The sequence below is a fragment of the Centrocercus urophasianus genome, unplaced genomic scaffold, assembly GCF_019232065.1.
Source record: "Centrocercus urophasianus isolate 14NV4802_14NV808 unplaced genomic scaffold, USGS_Curo_1.0 seq_13, whole genome shotgun sequence".
In the NCBI taxonomy this organism is placed as follows: Eukaryota; Metazoa; Chordata; class Aves; order Galliformes; family Phasianidae; genus Centrocercus; species Centrocercus urophasianus.
Window position 1 is genome coordinate 15467912 of NW_024884475.1, and position 22139 is coordinate 15490050.

General features: G+C 37.4%; 2 protein-coding genes across 4 annotated transcripts in view; one reads left to right on the plus strand and one right to left on the minus strand.

Annotated features, from left to right (window-relative positions):
• Positions 1-10423, plus strand: part of PACRGL (parkin coregulated like) — a 15938-nt gene extending 5515 nt beyond the window's left edge. Inside the window, exons 4-8 of the mRNA XM_042812627.1 lie at positions 473-563; positions 6208-6342; positions 7116-7223; positions 8188-8268; positions 8609-10423. Coding sequence (XP_042668561.1) covers positions 473-563; positions 6208-6342; positions 7116-7223; positions 8188-8268; positions 8609-8638 — 445 coding nt within the window. The 3' untranslated portion in view covers positions 8639-10423. The remainder of the gene's footprint in view (positions 1-472; positions 564-6207; positions 6343-7115; positions 7224-8187; positions 8269-8608) is intronic.
• Positions 10424-11251: 828 nt separating this feature from the next.
• Positions 11252-22139, minus strand: part of KCNIP4 (potassium voltage-gated channel interacting protein 4) — a 281459-nt gene continuing 270571 nt past the window's right edge. For all 3 annotated transcript variants that reach the window (XM_042812623.1, XM_042812624.1, XM_042812625.1), the window contains 4 exons: positions 20355-20462; positions 19506-19610; positions 19103-19165; positions 11252-12813 (listed from right to left, as the gene is read on the minus strand). In XM_042812623.1, coding sequence (XP_042668557.1) covers positions 12766-12813; positions 19103-19165; positions 19506-19610; positions 20355-20462 — 324 coding nt within the window. In that variant the 3' untranslated portion in view covers positions 11252-12765. The remainder of the gene's footprint in view (positions 12814-19102; positions 19166-19505; positions 19611-20354; positions 20463-22139) is intronic.

Here is a 22139-nt window from a genome sequence, read left to right on the forward strand (position 1 = left end):
ATATATATATATATATATATATATATGTATATATACATGTGTTAAATAATTCATTTATACAGGATCAACTGAAGAATTCCAGTATAATTTTCTTTCAGTTTCAGCTGGTTTTTTTCTTATCAGTTAGGATTTGAGGGAAATGTTTATTGACAGCTATTAAAATGAGTAGCTTTACAAAGGGAGCATCTTCTGTGTCTGTATGAGATCTGTCTATAATTCTTATAACTTTTATTTTCTGATTTCTTTGTGGTAGGGATTATAATTCTGAAAACTGCCATCTTGAAAACTGCAATAATTGCACTTCTAGGTGCTCTTACACATTTCATTACGGAGGGCAGTACATGTTGAGGTTGTGTATACAATGGCATAATAGTCTTAAAAAACTAATGGCAATAGTTCAATATGAGTAGTGTTAGAAATAAATTGTGTATTATTATATGTTAATTTGTTTCAACTTTAATTCTTTACATAGGTTAATGCATGGATCAGTAAAGCACAGACTGCACTGGGAGTGCCCTCTTGAAACAGTTTCTTTTGATCCTCTTCTTGTAACTCTAGCAGAGGTAAACTGTCTTCTTGGGAAAATAAGCATACAGTATTTATTCCATGTAGTGCTGAAATGTTATGTGAATGTAGTCAGCTACATTTTTACATCAGCTTCTGTTATTTAACTGCTATTGTAGTTGGACTTCATGATTTATGATTTATTCTTTGAAACAAGGTGTAGTCAACTGAATGGGCTGTGGCAGTCGCCAGGATCCAAGGCCCCTTGGTCCTTGGGAAACCATGGCAACAAATGTCTTGAAGATAAGAGAGAAGAACAGGTTAGACCAAATGAGGAGGAAACAAGACATGCCACATGTCCATTGGTCAGAGATAACTGTAGTAGCCCTAAGGCATGGGAAAAGCTTTAAGAAGGGTGTGCTCCTTGCAACAAAGGCCATTTTGCCTCACCATATTGGTGTCATGAAAAGCATGCAAAACTGACTGGGGCTGTCAGAACACTTTCACAAGGGGACTTCAGTCAGGGTCACCAAAACAAAGGTGACAACAAGGGATGTGTAAAAATGTCTCAGAGCTACATGTTCCTAAATAATGCCAGTCTACTTCTTCATGATTTAATTAAAATAATTCTAGGAGGAACTAAGGTACTGTCAGTCTCCAAACCTAATTTCAAACACAAAGTTAAATAAGAAAGTAAAAGCAAGCCCATTCCTTTCTGACCTAAGCATTTATCTGAGATATGGACACTCTGAGGAGAAAAAAAGTAGGATTTCAATTCTCTCAAACACACACAAAGTGTTCTTCTTTTTTTGATCATATGTTTTTCCAGTACACACCTTTCACATACATTAGTCTGGATGTCCAAAAAAGTCATCCAGGGACTGTGAAAACATGACTCTTGTAGATAAGACCAATTGAATAGTCACCATATCTACATAGGACTAAATTCACTGTCTGGATTTGCTTGGGACTAAGAAAGAGTAGATATGCTAGAGAGCACACAGGAGAGCTGTTGATTCTTTGTCTTGTATCTTTTGGAAGCATTGAAATTCACAGTTCAGTCGTCAGTTTAGCTGAATTCCAGTTCACTTTCAGTCAAAATACATTGTTGTCTTTTGTGTGACTTTGCAGTGATCTTTATGCATAAAATGGCTGAGCTGTCATAGGCTGTTTCTACTTAATTGGAGGTCCTGACAGCGTTCGCTGTGTAAAAAGAAGGGCCCACCTCCAAGCATCAACTGAAATCTATTGTGGGTACTATGAAGAGTAATTTAAAACCAGTGGAGCTATGTTAGATTTTTCTCTTACTTGTTTTCTGGTCATTGAAAAGACAGCTGGTGGGTTTCTGTGCTCTTTTTTCACTGCAAATGTTTCACTGTTTTTCTACCACTAAATACGAGGGGGGGTAAAAAAAAATTCTTTACGTGAAAGAGGCACAGTAACTTTTGCTTAAAAGTCCTTTTTACTTAGATAGAAGAGATAAAAAGCAGTTGTTCCTTTCTGACCACTGTAGTCCACAGACATTCCTCTGTACTATATTGTACTCCAGAGAGTTTTGCTTGTTTGTGTAGGTCATTGAAGGATGGTTTTTCCTCTTTTGACCACATGCTGCAATCTCTAAAACAAATATATGTACTTCAGCAACAGATGTATCCTTTTTCTTGGAGTCACCAGAGTCAAGTGTTGTGGAACTAGATGCTAGTGATGGGACTAGAGGGTATGGCCTCAAGTTGTGCCAGGAGGATTCAGGCTGGACAAGGATGTACAGCTTTCTCTAAAGAGTGGTCAGGTGCTGGAGTGGGGTTCCACCAGGGAGGTGGTGGAGTCACTGGTGGTGGAGGTGTTAAAGGTATGTTTAGATGTTGTACTGAGGGACATGGCTTAGTGAGAACTAGTGGTGATAGGTGGATGATTGGACTGGGTGATCTTGTAAGTCTTTTCCAACCTTGGTGATTCTATGATTCTAATATGCATTTCAGTTACATTTTAAGAACTGTTAACACCTGAAGAGGAGGAATGCTTTGATATTTCCTTCTTTCATTGTAGTTGTCCATAACCCTAGCTTATGTAAAGATAAACGCAAAGAAAAGTAGTGTTTTAAATATTAAGAATGGATGACACTGTTATGATTTCTTTCATCAGAAACCTATGAAGAAATGGAAATCAAAATTTTTTTTATGCTTGTGTAGTATTACCTAAACCATCTTTGTCATCACATTCCAACAGCTTTATGTAGATGCTTTTCTGGCTCAGGCAGTGAGGTTGTCTCTTCCAAGATGCTTTTACCTCCTGTTATCACACAATCACAAAATGTTTGAGGTGGGAGGGGACCAATGGATCCATCTGTCCAACTGCTGCTCAAGCAGGGGCACTGAGAGCAAGTTGTTCCAGTGTTGCATCATCTATACAGTGAAGTGCTTCTACTGGTTTTCAAATAGAACCTCTTCTGTTCCAGTTTCTGCCTACTGCCTCTTACCCTGGCACTTGGTACCTGTGTACATTGAAAGTAGTGTGGCTCTGTCTTCTTTTCCTCTGATGTTATATTTAATGTTAACACAGAGTGAATGTTTGACGCATACTATTAACTGTAGCTAGAGTCACTTTGGGTCTTCTAAGAATCACTTAAGACACACATCTCCAACTCTTGGGCCCCATGCGGCCCAGCACAGCTTGCACTGTGGCCAGCCTCTGCCCCGTGCCATCACAGCAGTGGCTCTGCCCCATCTGTTGCCATCTGTCAAGCATCAAAAAAGTGTAAGGGAATATTAGCTTAGTGGGAAGGTCCAGTTTCTACTGCCTTACCACCAACATCCACCTCTGACATTGTGGGCCAGCATAATAAGATAGGAGATATTTCTTTCAGAGCAGGCCTTGTAATATATTTACTGAGAGATTTTGGACTTACCTTCTCCTTCAAGCATTCTGAGCTATTTGGACTGACTTTGTTTTGTCTACATATGGATTTGGGAAGAAATATGGGCACATTTAACATTATTGAAACTTTCTCAACATTATTAAAGGCTAGAAACATAAACTTTAATATAGCATAGTATCTATGTGTAAAAGCTCAGAGGCTAATAGCAGGAGATTGCATCTAAATCTGAAGCATATTCCGTGTACTCTAGATTATCATTGACAGTGCGATAGATAATCAGTTTTAAACCTTTTGTTGATCTTATTTTTTATAGTTACCTATATTGTGCTTCTTAAATCATCAGCATAGTTCGGCATAGAACTGTCACAACTGTACACTCATGCTTGCTACTCAGGCTTCAAATAGCTCTTGGAGATGGCTCTTCACAGAAGTGAGAACCTGCTGGATAGCAGGTTCCATATAATTTCCATATAATATAAATGCTAATTCTTTAGGACTTTATGTTAATAGTATACTATAGTATATAGGTACTGCTATATTATTTTGTATATGTGTGTTGTGAGTACTAGTTTGTATTCAGCAGTATAAAGCAGTGGCTGTTTTGAACCTCTGTGCTCATCAAAAAGCTAGATTTTTTTTATCTGTTACATGAGTTAACCCTTTAAGTTGAGCTGGATGTGTTTGCACTTTTAGATTCATACTTGAGAATCACGGAATTAGTCAGACTTTCTTACAGGTGGAAAATTCAGCTAAGGTATTATTAGGGGTCTGATGATTTACTGACAGTTACTTAGTTGCAGCAGTGATTTAATATTCATTATATATTCCTTGTTAAGCTATACATTGGCACTTAGGACAAGGAAGGGAAGTGGTCTGAAATGTCAGTTTATAGGTAAGTATATCTTGCTCAGATAAGGGTAAAAATGAATACTTGTTCTGAAGGTTATCCACCAACTTCAACTATGTGATTATTATTTTTAAGAAATCTAAATACTGACCATGAATCCATAGGGATTTCCTTTCCCTGAGGTACAGGGGTACAAAAACTACAAGGCACTTTCTAGCCCTTAAGGAAGTGGAGCTAGATAACTACTTCACGTGCTTAGTGAAAGTTGCCTTTAGTGTGCTATGAAAAAAAGGAACCATTGCATTTTACAATATAATTTGTTTAAGTTGCAAATAAAATTTCAAAACCAGCTGAACTAGCCAAAATTTCTATATATATGGAAGAGCAACATGAAGATCTTGTGTGTGTTGATGATCCTTGAGGTCCCTTTCAGCCCAGAAAGACTGTCTTTCTAATGAAGACAGTCAAGAATACTGCCACTTCTAATTCTTTAGTCAAAGCATTTTGGAAGAGCTAGGTAGTTGTACCTAATCAGGGCAACGAAACTGGTGAGGGGTCTGGAGCACAAGTCTTACGAGGAGTGGCTGAGGGAGCTGGGATTGTTCAGTCTGGAGAAGAGGAGGCTCAGGGGAGACCTCATTGCACTCTATAACCTCCTGAAGGGAGGTTGTGGTGAAGAGGGATTTGGCCTCTTCTCCCAGGCAATGAGCAGGACACGGGGTAATGGCCACAAGTTGAATCAGAGGAGGTTTTGATTAGACATACGGAAGAACTTTTTCTCTCAGGGAGTGGTCAGGCACTGGAATGGCTGCCCAGAGAGGTGGTGGAGTCGCCGTCCCTGGCAGTGTTCAAGAGGCATCTGAATGACGTGCTGTGTGATGTGGTTTAGTGCTTGTGGTGGCAGTGGTGATGAGGAGACGGTTGGACTGGATGATCTTAGAGGTCATTGCGATTCTATGATTCTGTGATTCTATGATTGAGCTATTGTCCACATACAAGACTGCACTGAACAAAATACTTTGATTCATTTGTGAGTTTGGAGGTTCTTGTATAAACAACTGATTATATTTTGGGTGTATAAAACCCACCTCTTAAATTAATAGTGCCCTTGCTAATAGATTGAATTAATACAGTGAAAATAGGATTCTTTAAATAAGTTAAAGAAAATAAACACTGTTTATAATGTTCACACTCCTATATTTCATCAGCATCATTTATAGCCAAATATGTTTCTGGAGTCTTAACAGAAGTTGAATATAGTGCGTTCTGTAGAGCGGGCTTTTATTTTCATAGAATCCTAGAATGGCCTGTGTTGAAAAGAACCTCAAAGATCATCTAGTCTCAAAGCCCCTGCCATGGGTAGGATTGCCAGTCAGTAGACCAGGCTGTTCAGTGCCACATCCAGCCTGGCCTTGAATGCCTCCAGAGCATTCAATTCCTTTGAAAGATTAAACAAGCTGTCAATACCTAAAGTAGCTTGCAGCTCCTGTAAAGGAAACAAGAGAGACTTCCACCATACAACTTTAATCTTTGAGTTCTGCTGTTTAGGTCATCATGAATATTTGTACCATTCACCAGTTTTTGCAATTGCTGGGGGTGCTATCTTTCCTTCTATTGTTTACCTTCTATTTAATTTTCCCTCATGGTATGGAAGTTATTTACAAATATAACCTAATCTTCTGTTGATGGCCTTGATGAAAAATTCCTCTGGGTAGATAGATTAAAGATAATGAAGTACAAATAGTGATTAAAATATCAACATTCATAACGTAGGTTTTAATATTCACTGTTTCGAAAGAAAAATAAGTATTTTGTGATCACAGTTGTACTCAGTGGATCCACATGGTGGTGTTAGTGTATTTTATGTTTTGAATTGATGTAGGAGAATCTAAACACTGTCCTTCCATTATGTGGAATTTTTAAAATGATGGTTTGTTTAAAAGAATATCTTTTAAGAGAATATGTTTTACATTTGCACCAGGGTCTGAGAGAGACAAAGCATCCCTATACATTTGTTTCAAAGGAGGGTTTTAAAGAATTACTTCTGGCTGAAGGTGCTACTGAAAAAGCCATTCCCCTGTTGCCTCGTCTAGTTCCTGTGTTAAAGGCTGCATTGGTATGTCTTATTCTTCTTGCAGAGATTTTCATAGATGCTTTTTTTATTTTATTTTTTTTTAGAATTAGAAGAATTATTTTTGTCTGTTCTTCCAGTCATTGTTATTAATTTGATAATGGGAGCAGTAGAGATGACAAAGCACTATAGTAGTAGGTAAGTGCGTGATGGTTGCTGGCAGATGACAAAGCTGTAGTTGGCAGGGCTAAATTCATTGAGCCAGAAAGTCATTGGTTCCTGTGTTCCTCTAACAAAGATTATTATTATTATGAATTAATTAAGAATTAGTCTCAGTTTGTTACATTTTCAACTAAAATGTTGGTTCCCAATTTTGATATATCCACATTTTTAAAAAGTTCTTCCTAATAAGCTGTGCAGCGCTGTACGTAAGATACATTTCTAAATTGAAATATTAGATATAGTTTTGCTTGCAGAATGTATTTATTTGCATATCGAGCATAAATTAGCAGCTTCCTTTTTTGTTTTTTTTTTAATTACGTGCAATAATTTCGCAGACAAATTGTGGAGGCTTTCGTTTTCTACTTTCTAAAAAAAAAAAACACAACCTCTGTGTTTAATTATTACATCTAGACAATATTCAGTTGTATTATATTTCTGCACTGTTTATAACATTATAAAAATAAGTGGCTTTCCAGTAGTTTTAGTTTATTAAAAGTACAATAACAAAAATGCAATCATAAAATAGAGATTGTGTTTTTGAAGAGTTTGTGCACTTGTCTGAATATTTGACAGGATTTGTTTTCCCTCCCTCAAAGGCCCATTCAGATGATGAAGTATTTGAAAGGGGATTAGATGCTTTAGTTCAACTGAGTGCTGTTGTTGGCCCATCTCTTAACGACCATCTTAAGCATCTGCTTACAAATGTAAGTTTTAATGTTGTAATAAGAGATTATATGTATTTATGGGGTACTTTTGTTGAGATGTTTACTGTAATATCTGCATAGATAACACTGGAGGACTCAGCAGTTCCATTAAATGCATTAGTTCATATATTTCTCTGTGCAAGTCCATCATTCTTTAAGAGTCTAGTGACTTCAAAAGTTCTAACTGTGCAAAACCTGTTGTTAATGTTGAGATTTTAATTATTGAATTAATATTTCATTTCATCATTAATATTAATTAATAATTGAATTGTTTCCTGTTTAAAAACAGATTCAACTTTTTGAGCCTGAGGTGAAATAGATGCTATGTTTTGAAACAATATTTATGTTTATTGCTGAGTTTTGCACTTCAAATGTGAACGTTTTCAAAAATCTGTAAAAGTGCCAATAAATTATCACAGGAGAATATTTCTACTTCTTTCAGATGGCAATTCTGCACATGGAAGTTTTGTTCAGTAAACTTCAAGTTGAATTGGGGAATGTATTTTTATACTGAATCCTTTTGTAGACTTCCTCTGTAGACTTCCCTCCTCTATCAGACAGACATGGTTTAACGTAGCTTTCTTCCAAATAGAATTTTTACAGCAAATTAAAAGAAAGAGAGAATCTGCAATATTTTTTTGGAGTATTTTCACTATAGTAAATCCCTTTTGGTACACATGAAAAGCATGTTAACTTTTCATGTGGATAGCACTTCAAGAATGACTTTGTATTGATTCCTCTTCCAAATTTGTTTGCTAAAAGAAAAAATTTTAAACTGTTTGGCTAATGGATGAGAAACTTCAATTCAAAGAAAGCTCAACAGTTAACTTTTCACTCCTTCTGCCTTGACTGAGATCCATACTTTGACATCAGCTACAAGTTTTAAAATGATGTTTCTTTTGGCTCTCATTTCCCAAAGAAAAGTGAATGGGTTAAAGACCTCTTTATTTTACTTTTCCAATAGCTTTCAAGGAGATTAATGGACAAGAAATTTAGAGAAAAGATCACTGTTGCTTTACAAAAGTTGGAGCAATATGGTGGAAAGGTGAGTTGACCAGACAGTACTGTGTATACTGTACACTTGAATGCATCTTTGCCAAGACAACTTCCGTATCTGGCTATCAGATTAATAACCCAGTTCAGAGAAGCACTTATTTTAACATCACAGCTTTTAATATTGTATAAAACAGGACTTTTTTAAAATTAAACTGTGGCAATTCTAGTCCACTGTAAACATAGTTGTTTCAGTCCTTTTGAGGTATTAAGTGATGATAGAAATGACCTTAAGTCTACACTGCATGAAGCATATTTTGCTAGTTAGCGTCTGTTGTTTCCCATTTTTTATTTCTCTCTTTTATTTGTCTTCATCATTATTTTAATCTCAGAGCAGGAAACACAGGAGAGTGTTCCAGTAAAATATTCCAGGGGACTGATAGCTACATCAGAAACTGAACGGCCATACTCAAATAGTGCATCAATCCACATTCGAAAAACTCTTTTGTGGAGCCAGCATCCATCCATGTGGATCCCTACCAATGTTATTTGCTTGGAAGATTTTATTCTTCTTGGTGGGAAGTTTATGCATCCTTAGTAGTTAAATAAGTCACTCTCTGTTCTTTCTTTTGAACTCTTCACTTTTCTGGAAAGTCTTTTTCCAGGGTTTAGAACGGGTGTGGTGTGGGTTAATATTCAGGATGCTTTATATGAATCCTTAGTCCAAATTAGGCACCGTAGCATTTACGAAGTAGATTTTCACACTGAGTTAAGCATAAGGGCTTCTTGAACAGACCATAGAGTAGGGTAGATACCCGTGAAGAGTGATCCATGTATTCACCAAATGTTAAATGCAAATTGCTCCTGGCCCCTTTTGACACCTGACTCAGGCTAAATATTTGCCTTCCTTCAGTGCACCCGGGATGAAGGCTGTATGTTCCTTTTTCTGAGCCCAAGTGCTTTCCTCAGCACTCTTAGCCCTTGCTAAAAGAAACAATTTGCTGTTATTGATGATGCCTGCCCATTCCCTAATAGCTTAGTACTTAGGTCACTTACTAAGAAAATCAGATGCTCACATTTTAGCCCATCTTGATTAACTCAGAGGTTAAGATCCTCAGTTGCTACACATTTTAAAAAAAATCAAAAACTTAAATATTAAAGTACAGAAAAGTATTATACTGTTAAACATTCTGTTCACAACTTTTTTTTTTTCACAATTCATTGTTCATCGAGAAGGAGAAGAAAAAGTGAGAAAACATTGGCTTGGATGTTCATCTAGAATTGAAATTATTTGTTCTAATGACCCCACGAGCAGTTGCATGTATGATATTGAGTGACTGTTGATAAAGAACAGAAATAATGTCGAGGGTAAGGACCCTAAATGTAGGTCTTACCATTTCTGAGCCTTTTTTTTCTTAATAAGCAACCGTAAAATCAATAGGCAGCCACTCTTTTTTAGGGATACTCATATTCATTTAAGGGTGATAGGAGTGTTCATATTGCAGACTGTATGATCATCACAGACCAGCGTGAAAGTTCCTGATTTGTGTTCAGTGAGATAAGAGGAGGAAAATTGCACTTCGTTTTGATGTTTTGAGAATTTAAGTCTAGATAATAGAGCTGATCCAATAAATCATTAAGCCACCTCTAATTATTATCTCTGTCCAGTAATTGTCTATTGCCAATCAGATTACTGTGTGGTCTTTCTGCACATTTTTTAAAATTCTTAGAGAGAAAAAGACAAAAAAGCTGGAAAGATGCACCTAAGTTGTGATCATAGTCAATGACATTACATAGTACAGCTAATGAATCTATCAGCTATTAGAAAAATGAGTTACAATGTATATGATCAGTACTTTTATTGGAAATCTCTTCCAGAATATCACTCTTCTTTGTTAGTTATCACAATGCTGCTGTTTTATCAGTGTACTATTTTCAACTCTTTTGAAAGTAAATTTCTTCGTAAATAATGCATTTTAATTTTCTACCATTTTGTTTCATAGCGGTAAAGACAACTAAAAGTTATGAATTATACAGTTTATAGACATGATGTGAATACTCTCAAATGTAGTGCTAGTGCACCTTACTTTGTTTAAATGCATTATATTTTCATCACCAGGCAACGGTGACTGTCATCAAATCTAAAATTCCAACCTATTGTTCTGTATTCCCCTGAACAAAAAATCCATAGTGATTCGTGAGTTCAAGTCTGAAGATAAACTGCCTGTGAACATCACTTTGTGGTATGTTATATTCTCTTAAATTAATCACAGTTCTTTTTCAGTATAATGGAGAGTGGGGAAAGTCCCATAAGTTTGTGAACATATGATTATGAACAACTCTATTAATTCTCTATTGGCTGCTATTTATGTATGCATTATGCTTACAAAGACACTGGATATTATTTCAAAAGCAGAGTAAATATAAATTTATATTTTGTTATAAATTACAATTTCCATTAATAGATCTGAATAATATGTTTTGTATATTTGTGGAACACAAAATAATTTGGCTTCAATTACTTAAATGGAAATTAACTTTGTGTTAAATTACATACGCTTTTGAAACATTTAACTTATTCTGTGCCATAGGCACACGTGGATGCTGTTCTGGTTCACCAGGACTTAGTGGATTAGACACAGAATTGTAAGAGCCCACCTAGACATTCTGAGAGTCAGCTTTTGAAGGTATGAAGATGAACATACCATACACGTAGCGAACAGGGAACGATCAGGGTCTGCCCAGCACATTGTTGTCAGAAGCCGGAGCAGCATTTGTCCATTATTGTAATTGAGTTTGATTGTAAAATGTCGTTCAGCGGGTCTTGTTAAATAATATTTGATCATGTGAAAACGATTTCAGAATATTAAGAAGATTATTGCTGGCTGACTACATTAAATTTAATTCAGAACAGTTCTAAGTCAATATATATGTATTTAAGCTTTTTAAAATAAGTAAGTTTTGTTGGCAGAAATCTTTTATCTGAAGAAATAACTACTTCTTTAACAACACAAAAAAAAATGCTCATGCTGTTTGTTTTTCTTTGTTTACTTTATTTCTTATATTATTTTTTTACAAAATGTGCACACTTAGTTTACACAAACACTCTACAGCAAATTTCAGGTGTACATGTATTGTACTACTCTTATCCTACACTGGTGATAGCAGAGCAGCCTCAGCATGCCTCTAACATCCCACCTCTACACCAGAATAGATACCTGATTTTTTTCTTGCAAAAGAATGTTTACAACATTCTTTCTACATCATTAATCCCATTTCATGTTTTCTGCAGCAATGTCACAATGAAGATCAGCCTATCTCTGAAAGCATTTTACCTATTGGGATGTATTGGCATGAAACTCTGGACAATATATCTTAAAAATTACATGTATTGGAAGGGGCATAAGTATATTTTAGGTACATATATTTTTATCTAGGTTCATATTTAGGTTTCTCGAATCTCAATGAAGAAATTATCCTAAAAAGTTTAATGCAGTTATCACATGTATATAATATTGTATAGTTGAAGCTTCATTGTTTCATCCTGAATCTTAAAGATACTACAAAAATGCTGACACAGATGTTAGTTCGTCTAGTAGTCATTAGTAGATGTTACTGCCTAGTGATATTTATTCTGTGCACTGAAAAGGGATGAAAATTTTAAAGCAACTTCTTTTTTTTTTTTTACTTTATTAAAGGCAACAAGACACTCATGAAAACAGTGTTAGGAGCTAGTTAAGTTTTCTTCATTAAAAAATTCAAATTCAGAAGATTCTTAATTTAGAAGTACAGTAGGTAGAATATCTTGATGTTTTTGTCATGATCAATTAAATGGAGATTTACTAGATAAGCATGCTTGATAGAAGCTTACCAGTATTTGTTAGGGAACAGAACTACTGAAGCAGTCATAATTTCAATGTGTTCATTGTTTAACACTTCTTCCTCTCACGTTACCTATTTTACTAGGTTTGGGAGGTGTTTCTGAAGAGGACAGAAGCACGTCAAATGTGAAAGGCAATTGCTGCAAGCTGTGCACTGGACATCAGTGATAGCACTTTAACTAGAAGTATTAATTAAAAATATGAGGACTACACCATACAAACATGAAAAGAAAATACATGGTAATGTCTCTGTGTAAATTAGAAGCTGAGACTTAATAAGTATGCTCAAACACCCCAAGCTGAATCCAGTACTAATATGTAGCAAAACTAAGTATTTAATTTCCTTGTTTGATTAAAACTATATTATCTAAGGTTTGGAATGATAATAAAAACGCATGTCAGGTTCTGTTTTGAGGGGTCTGAAATAAAACACTGACTTTTCAGAACAATCTTGCTAAGCAGCCACTGCTGAAGTACTAAAATGTGTAATTTTGAAAGATTTAGGGAGAAAACTTTAATTAAAAAAAAAAAAAAAGACTTATTTGCATATTGCATGTCTCAGTATAAAGCTGAGTAACTTTATTTATGGTAAAGTGGGAAACCCATGTTTTAGATTATGTTGCAGAATTGCTTATATTTGTCCATTAGTAGTTGACCTAATGCCTTCATTAAATCACATTTTCAAAGAGCTGCATGGACCGCATTATATTCTCATCCTGTGAAAAACAAACACACAAAGCAAACATGAAAATCATACACCATCACAAATAGAGCTGGCAAATATCTATAGTGAAATTAGGTGGGACAAACTGTACACATGTAATGACAATACCTGTTTTTCAGCTTATTTGGAGTAATTGTTAGCAGAAAAAAAAGTGTTTAATGGGTATACTCCTAATGTTGGAATTTCAGAGATTGGAAGGGACCTCAGGAGATCACTGAGTCCACCCTTGCTGCTAAAGCAGGTACCCTACACTAGATTGCACAGGTAGAAGTCCAACTGGGACTTGAATGAAGAACACTACACAACCTCTCAGGGTAATCTGTTCCAATGTTCTATTACCATGAGGAAGTGCTTCTGCCTGTTAGTAAGAAACTTCCTGTCACAGTTTTACGATTTTTGGTTGTCAGTATTCCACATTATAACATCATGTAGTGCACTGGGCATTAAAGTGTTAATGCTCCAGTTCCGGGCACCTGTCCAGAAGAGAAGAACTACATACCCTGGAACACTTTATCTTCAGAGAGGAGATACAACCCTGGCACGGTCACCTTATGTCCCTTTGTTTTTTCAGCTCTCCTCTCTCCTGCTCGACCTGACTGCACATCTCACCTCAGTGTTATGGTGAGGCCTTTCCACCTTTCGGACACTCTCTCTCATTATATTTATTAGTTTCAATTCTAGTTATATTGTATATTGTGTGTTATCTTGCATTCTGATACCATATTTAGTAAATCAGTTTGTTTCTCCTCAGATCATTGCTGCTGTTTTTAATTATTCGGGTTCCCCCGTTTCCCCTTTCCAGAGGCGCAGATCTGTGGGTCCCTCTGCCCCCGCTAGTCACAGAATTGGGCTGAGCCAGCCCGTAAACTGTTGACACTTCCTATGTTCAGGTTTTAGGCCTTTTCTCCTTGTTGTATTGCTGCACACCACTGAGAAGAGCCTGGCTCATCCATTTGGCTCCCACCTTCCTTTTGATACTTACAAACATTTATCACATCCCTTCTTAGTCTTCTTTTCCCCAGGCCAAACAGACCCAGATCAATCAGCCTTTCCTCATATGGGAGATGCTCCAGGCCCTTTATCATCTTTGTGGTCCTTTGCTGGACTCCTAGAACATCTGTCTTTTTTGAACTGGGGAGTCCAGAACTGGACACAGTATTCAAAATGTGGCCTCATGAGGGTAGAGGGGGAGGACAATTTATAAATTGCTGGTCTTCACTGTAGTGATATATATATATATATTTTTCTGGCTTCAGAGCAGGTACGTCTGCACTGGGCAAGGGATCTGGAATAAAAAGGGCCAATAAAAGAGCTCTTTTTAAGGCTTTTTTTGTAGTCAGCAACAGTGCTGTGCTTTTGCTGGGGAGTTGGCAGCTTGTGGGTGGGCTCCTGAGTCAGCAGTAGAGCTAGCTTGTTTAGTGGCACAGTTTAAAGACCCTACGAACTGTCATCCCCTGCCCTTGATGTTCGCACCTGATAATAAGCTTAAAGTAGCACACAGAGCACCCCGGGTGAGTAACATTGTCACTGCCCACTGAAAATGGGGAGGTTCAGTGAGAGAGCACAGCTGCCCATATGGCGCTTGCAGCTTTGGGAGGTGGGTCAAGTGCTGAGGACTAAGTATTGTCCCTCCTTGCTCAGGAGACTGGCTTTTCTCTTGGCAGTCTCTGAGACTGCAGGTCTAAACATGGTCTCCACCAGACAACAGGTAGCTGTTCAAGTCTCCAGCTGCAGGGAGTGCTTGGGGAGGATGGCAGAGATTCCATCTGTGTGAGGTGTGAGCAGTGAATGAGCTGCTCAGCCTGGTGGTGGAACTCGAGGAGGTGGTGCGGACACTAAGGACCATCAGAGAGCGTGAGCAGAAGATGACTGAGTGGTGGAGTGAGTCGCTGGCATGCCAGAGAGAAGGGTGCCAGGGAAACAGCCCCAGAAAGGTAGTTGACCCCCTGCCCTGTCACAGTTGAACAGACTTGATGGATGAGGAGGGGTGGAACAGAATCCCGACTCAGCATCACAGGAGCTTCCCCCTTTCCCCCCTCCGCCTAGCTAGCCCACTTCTCCAGCTACCTCTAAACAGGTTTAGACGCTGGAAATTGAAAGAGGTGAGTGGTGAGGCGATGGAGAATCTGCCTAGGAGGGAGCTTAAGGCAAGATGATCACCTCCCTGTCTTTTGACTGCTCCTGTCAGGAAAGAAAGAAAGGTGGTCATGATGGGCGAATCCCTTCTCAGAGGAATGGACGGCCCTGTATGCAGGCTGGACCCGAGCCATCAGGAAGTGGGTCCTTAGTGGGTCCTTCCTGGTGCCTGGATCAGGGACATAACCAGAAAACTGCCAAAGCTGGTTAAGTCCACTGATTGTTTTCCATTACTCATAGTTCAGGTGGGCAGTGATGAAATTGCTCAGAGAAGCCTACAAACTATGAAAAGAGCTTTCAAGGATTTAGGGTGTTCAGTTCAAAGAGTGGGAGCTCAAGTGATCTTTTGTTCTTTACCTTCAGGAGCAGAGAAGGACATCGAAAGTACAAGCAATGAATAATTGGCTCAGAGGCTGGTGTCAAAGCAAAAACTTTGGGTTCTTTGATCAAGAAGCAGTTTACTCAGCCCCAGGCCTGCTGTCCGTCCATGGAACACACCTATATAGGGGGCAACGTATCCTAGTGCAGGAGTTAGCAGAGCTTATCCAAAGAGCTTTAAACAAGCTACGACAGGGGAAGGGGACAAAACAGAGCTCACAAGAGATGAGCCTAGAGGAACGATGCTTGAGCTGGGAGTGAGGCAGATGACTACATCAATGCACACAGCATGGGTGACAAGCAGGAGGAGCTGGAAGCAACTGACCATCAGCCCTAGCTGCTATTACGAAAACATGGTAGGACCACTCTCATGACTAGAGTGCTATGATGGATGGCTATAAGTTCTTCAGAAGGGATAGACAAGGAATAAAGTGTGGTAGCATGGCCCTTTATATTAAAGACTGTTTTGATGTTAAAGAGCTCGGGATTGATAAAGTTGAGTGTCTATGGGTAAGGATCGGGGGAAGGTCTGTAGAGGCAACACCAAGCAGCCAAAGGACAGAGGAGAAAGAACTGGATAGGATTGAGAGGAAACACTTCTGCCATCCCTACTTTTTCCACGAGGAAAGATAGGTTCTTATACTTGGTGCCTAACCAAGACCATACTCAATGAAGACTGAATGCTCTGTAGTTCCTTACATAATGTCCTAATATTTACTTTGTGAAGGCAGAGGCCATCCTCTGCACAGGGACTATGAATTCAGAGTCCTGAACTAGATATATTCCTTAGACCGTATAGTGCTACCACAATGATAGTTGCGCCAAACAAGTACTCAGCACAAAGACGGGATTTTGAAAGAGACAGTTATGTATGTGTTTAAGAACACAGAGGCCCTTGATGCTACAACCAAGTAACCAACTAAGTAAATAAATCACAGCAATTGAAAGTGGAGCTTCTCTAAATATGCCCTGCTGTGTTAGTTCTTGCTTTTAAAGCATGCCACACTATAAGATCCACACTAGAAGTGATCTTAGCTTTAGAGTTTGGTTGAGAGTGTTCTGCAGCACTTGTTTTCTTGCACTGTTTTGACTCTCATTTTGCAGCTTGGAACAGAATGTAGATAATTGTGAACATTTCCTGTGTGCCTCTAGCATATTTTTATGTGCACCAGATGCAGCTCTTGCTGCCATGTTGATAAATGGGCATTCCCATTCCAAGACTTGAGGTAGAATCATTTGTTATGCAAAACCAGCAGGGAATGTTTTAAGCAGACTTGATCTAATATCAGCTTGTATACCAAAGGATGGCTTGTAGATGAGGAAACAAAGACAGACATCAAAGTCTAGGGAACTGCAGGCATGCTGTAACCCTGGTCCTGACTCAGCAACAAAAGATTCTGGTAAGAAAAAGATAACAGTAGAACTAGCAGTACCCTATGTAGAGTGCCAAGGATAGCTTAAAGTGTGGGTTGGTTTCCTCAGAAAAATTGAACTAAAATGAGTATTTTGCAGCTTGGAAAAAAGATATTGAAAGAAGGGTTATTATGATGATATATGCTATTTTTCCATAGCACAAGAGCATGCAGAAGGACTATTAAAAAAGACTATAAAAACACTGTATGCCAGAATCAAAACAGATGAGTTTACTATAGAAAGGATTACAGAATTATTCAGTTTTGTTTTAGGCATTGTTATATATTCATGAAGGATGATACTTCACACTCTGGAGTGATGCAAATCACTGCATAGTGAGAAAAGAAAGTAAGTTTAACATTCTCTTTCTAGATCAGTCTCACACCTACTAATTTATTAATAAAACAATTTCCTACAGTGTATTTTAAAAGGAAGAGGCCACTGCTGTCCTCTGGAACAAGTGTAATCCTGAAAAAGTTGAAGCCACATTAACAGACCACAGCTCCTGAAGAAATTTTCTTGAAGGACTCAGGTTGAACTAAAAACCCAAATCTCATTTCTGAAACTAAATCCTGACAGAAATACAAATTAAACACTTTGCAGCTCAGAGCTGTTAATAAAAGAAAGGTCTTAGTAAGTCTAAAGACAAAAAAGAAAAAGTGGGCATATATTTTGTATGTCATCATTTGGATTCCACATCAAGCAAAGCAGCAAGACAACCTGCTCTCTAAGATGAGAGAATGGTGTCTGTCACGTTGTGAGAGAGATGCCCTATGAATCACTTATTTTGAATACTTAGAAGAGCAAAATAAGAAATCTACTAACAGAAGTGAGAAACTGAATCACTTTGGCAAAGGAGAACAGGCAACTCTTTACTGAAGGTACTAATTTTCTTTGTAAATGAAGCAATCTGCCTATTACTATTATCACTATATTCTGGTAAGTCTTTCACGTAACTTCTAGAACTCTGCAGACCTCAGCTGGGAGATGAACTTCTGTTTCAGATGATCAGTGTTAGCAGTATTAGCAGAGCAAATACCTGTCATTCATATTGAGTAAGACTGACAAGCTAGAACCACCGTCACTGTGATACAACACTGCTGACAGGTAGGACACTACCCAGTACCCATTGCTAAGGACACACCAAATTAGAGCTGTGGTGTGTTTTTTTTTTTTTTTTTTTTTTTTTTTTTCCTTCTATATACCCTTAAGTCAAAAGAGTCAGTAAATGACCACTGTGTGGTTGTGACCTCTCTGTATTTTGCTCCTTTTAAATCACAAGAGCAATCCCAAGGATATATAAAACAATACACAAATTCTAGCACGTCTGTGCTATTTCCAGTTCTGATTTCCATATTCCATATCACTATACATTTACCACTAACTGCGCTGTTCTTTCCTGTCCCTCATTCTACTGTTCACTTCTTGGTGTCAGAATACAATGCACACAAGCAGCAATGCACACAGTCCATACTCTTGATCTCTTGACAGCTTCACACTAATCAGCCATCCTGGGAAGGCTAACATTGCATCCAAACACAACTACAATTCCTTATATTTTTCACTGCAACAAATAGCACAGGTTTTGTTTTGCCTTATCAATTTGTATAATGTAATCAAGGCCACCTTACCACGAGGTGTAATGCAACATTTTGCAGTATGTAACAACATAACCTCTTATCGCACCAATAGTCAGTACCATTATTTTGTATTTTCTTTTTCTTGCATTCTTCACCTTATGCATTAATGGTATCTCCTTAAAATTCTGAAAATGCATCCTTCCTCACATTGTCTCTGGTGTGAAAGCAAGTCAGTTTCCAAGGGCAGAGGAGTGAAAACAGGCTGTAGTTCTTGCTGCATGTTTACTCTCAATCCTGGCTCAAAATGCAGGGAGCTGCTTTCAACAGTTGAAGGAAATTAATGGCCACCTGGACAATGTAAACACTTGTAACTACTAATCACAATCTGTTCTTACTGGCTTGCCTTGGAAAAACAAACAAACAAACAACACCACAAAACTTGCCTGCTTTTAACTCCTGCCATTCAACGATTTGCAAGCTGCTTCCACTCTCCCTAAAACATACAGCTCAGGAAACACTCCTATATGTGACAGTTTTTCAAGTAATATATGGCTGTGACTGTATGCTGATTTTATCAGGAGTATTACCCAGAACACATAAATATTTAACTGAATGCAAAAAAAAACTTTTTGCTGTTAACTATGAATGAAATGCTATTCTGCACATGCTATCTGCACATGAAATGCTATTCTGTCACCTCAAAAAATAAAATAAAATCAGTGTAAGATAGCAGTAGCCAGCTGATATGGATTCAATACATCACGGGTTGCTTACCTTCTGGCAGCTCTCAATGAATTCATCTATGGTAACTACTCCATCTTTGTTTTTATCCATTTTCTGTTCAGAAAGAACAGAAATGTATGATTACGCTCCTGAAATCTACTTTAAAAGTCATTTTTAACATTCATTTCATTTACACATTGGCCTAGGGAACAACTAGGCCAAAATGCTATAATAATGTAGAAAATAATACAATAGCTTGAAAAGCTTGTTGAAACGGCAACATAGGGTGAGTAGATCTGAGAGACAAGTGCCTTGGGATGAACCATGGAGAAGAATAACAAAATTGATAGGATATGCAAAACTATTACAACAATGCAAAAAAAAAAAAAAAAAAAAAATCCTTCTACAGCTACAAATGGAGCAGCTTTTTGGTTCCCTTTGTTACCTGACCCACCTGGAAAAATGTTTCCACATGTTGTCTAGGTGTGTCCTCCTTGAGAACAGGATAAGTGCATTTCCCCATCATATCATATATTGCTTTCATGATATCAAGCATTTCCTGAAGAGAAAAAAAAAAAGTGCAATTCAGGGTGCATTATATATTGTGCTTTGATTCAGAAAACATAGTTTCTTTTATCAGCATTTTAGAGAAAAAAATTACATTGTTATTTAGTAATTGAACAGCTTCAAGAATGTACTGAGTATCACTAGGAATTCTAGCACATTGGTTTGGCTTTCATTACTTGTTCAGCACATGCAGATGAATGTTTTTGATTTTAAATACTTTAAGTGATTCAGAATATGCGCACATTCACTGTGGGAAGAGTCTCTTAAAATCTAACGCATAAGTAAATGGAAAAAGAATTCTATAGCAGCAGGTTAACACAAGACCTTCATACAACTGAGTTTTCAAGAGAAAGAAGAAATACCCACACGCAAACTCGCACACTTGCAATGAGTTTTCCATTTTTATCAAAAGCTTTGGATTTTGTTAATAGCAGGAATCACAAAAAATGTAAGAGTAACTACAGATGCAAGTCATCTGCTGTACTCTATACATACATGTTTCTGTATATATATAAGTTTATGATAATTATTTTTCAATTTTGGTATATGCCTTAAAATGCAAAAAAAAAAAAAAAAAAAAAAAAAAAAAAAAGCAAATTTAGTTTTTTAATATGCTATACATTATCCCTTGACAGGTCTGATTTGACAGTGGTTCTTCTGACCCCAATCTTCTTTCAAAGCAATACTTCTGTATACAACCTTCAGTTTCAGTATTAGTATAAAAAGTAGACCTTACCTCTTTAGTTATGTATCCATCCTTATTTATATCATACAAATTAAAAGCCCAGTTCAGTTTCTCCTGTACTGTCCCTCGGAGTAAAATTGAGAGACCCATAACAAAATCCTAAATGGACAAATGGTCTTGGTAAGTTTGGAATGGAGCAGTATTTCACAAACACTCAGAAATGCAGACAAATACATCAGCATCACAGAAATCTTGAGAAGTGTGTTATTTTTTTCACTTGACAGAGAAAATGTTAAGAACTGCTGGTTATTTAAAAAAAAAAAAAATTAAAAGTCTAGGCACTGTATACTACACCAGTAATTAACAATTTTCTATAAAATAAGCCACTGTTTTCTGTTAGTGGATTCATCCTCTGAAATGCCTCACGTAAGAAGTCTTCGTTGAACTAATTCCAAGTAAAAGCAAACCCCATGGTGTAATGACTCAGAACAAAGCTTAAGCAGGAGTTAGATTAATCTGAGCACAGGAGACCAATTTTGGATTAGCTATCCTTTGAGGATACATTACACTCTTGTTATATGTATACCTCATTGGAGGTAGAATATATAGTTCTCAGAACTCTTAGTTGGATCGTGTGCAGTCAGCATTAAAAACTAAATATGTGTTACCTCGATACTTAAATCTTTCACTGGAAATCCAATAGGGAATGGCAGTTATTTTGCATTCATGTGCCACCTCAGTGGTCCTGTTACCCACCAATACTCTACTGCTTTACATCTACTCCACAGAAGTAAAAAAAGAAAACTGCTGAAATTATATACATGTCATGTTTGGCTACGGATAACTGACAAATTAACATTAGTCAAGATTATTCAGACCATGCCCTTGATCAGCAGACAAGCAATTCTGAGAACTGATATACTTACATAACTCCAGGGCTAGAATGAGATTTTTACTGCACAGTTGTAATGCTAAAATATGATAGAAAGTACAGCAGTAATAACAGAGAGGTACAACCTGAGGCTACAGCAAATGAGAACAAGCCCCATAGACGCAGAAACAAAGGAAGAAAAACTGCTTAACTTCAGAAGGCCCCAGGTAGGCAGTGATCTCCAGAGAGATACCCTCACCTCCACTGCCAGCCCTTAAATGAGGTCTGGGAGTGGATTCTGGCTCCTCCTCTATTTGCACCTGAGCTGCCATGGGTTGGGCCTGCATTCTCACCAGGTGCTCAATCACTGTTCAGGCTGTGACAGCATTTCTACTACAACAGTTAATATTCTTTCCATAACACAAAGCTTATTTACATTGCATGAACATCGTCCATACTAGAGAAGATAGTAGTCAAGCTGCACTGTCATCTGTCTTCTGCATTTCTTAGCTCATTTACTGCATTTTTTAAAACAGTGACTTTTTTTCCCTAAACTTTTCCTCCACTTATTTCTATTTGATAAGCTTGTATACCCATACATCTGTGAAATCATCCCTATAATGTGTTAAGCACAATAATTCAATAGCTTATATTTAAATGTGCATTTTTATGTTATTGTTAAAGAAATACAGGAATTCTTTAGAGTAACACTAAAACAGAGACTACAGAAGCTGAATGATTCTGTATTGCCTTTGGCTAAGCGTGCATTTCCTTATAACAGGAACAATAGAAAAGAATGTGTACCCAGCGGAGTAAAGCAAACAGGACATCACAGCCTTAGATGATCTGTTAAGCAGAACTCTTTTGACAGTTTCAGTCTTTAACAATTCCAGTAGTATGCTCTGGGTTTTCTTAGTCTGTCATAAATTTCTGTGTTACTAGAACATGTGCCCTTTGGGGTAAAT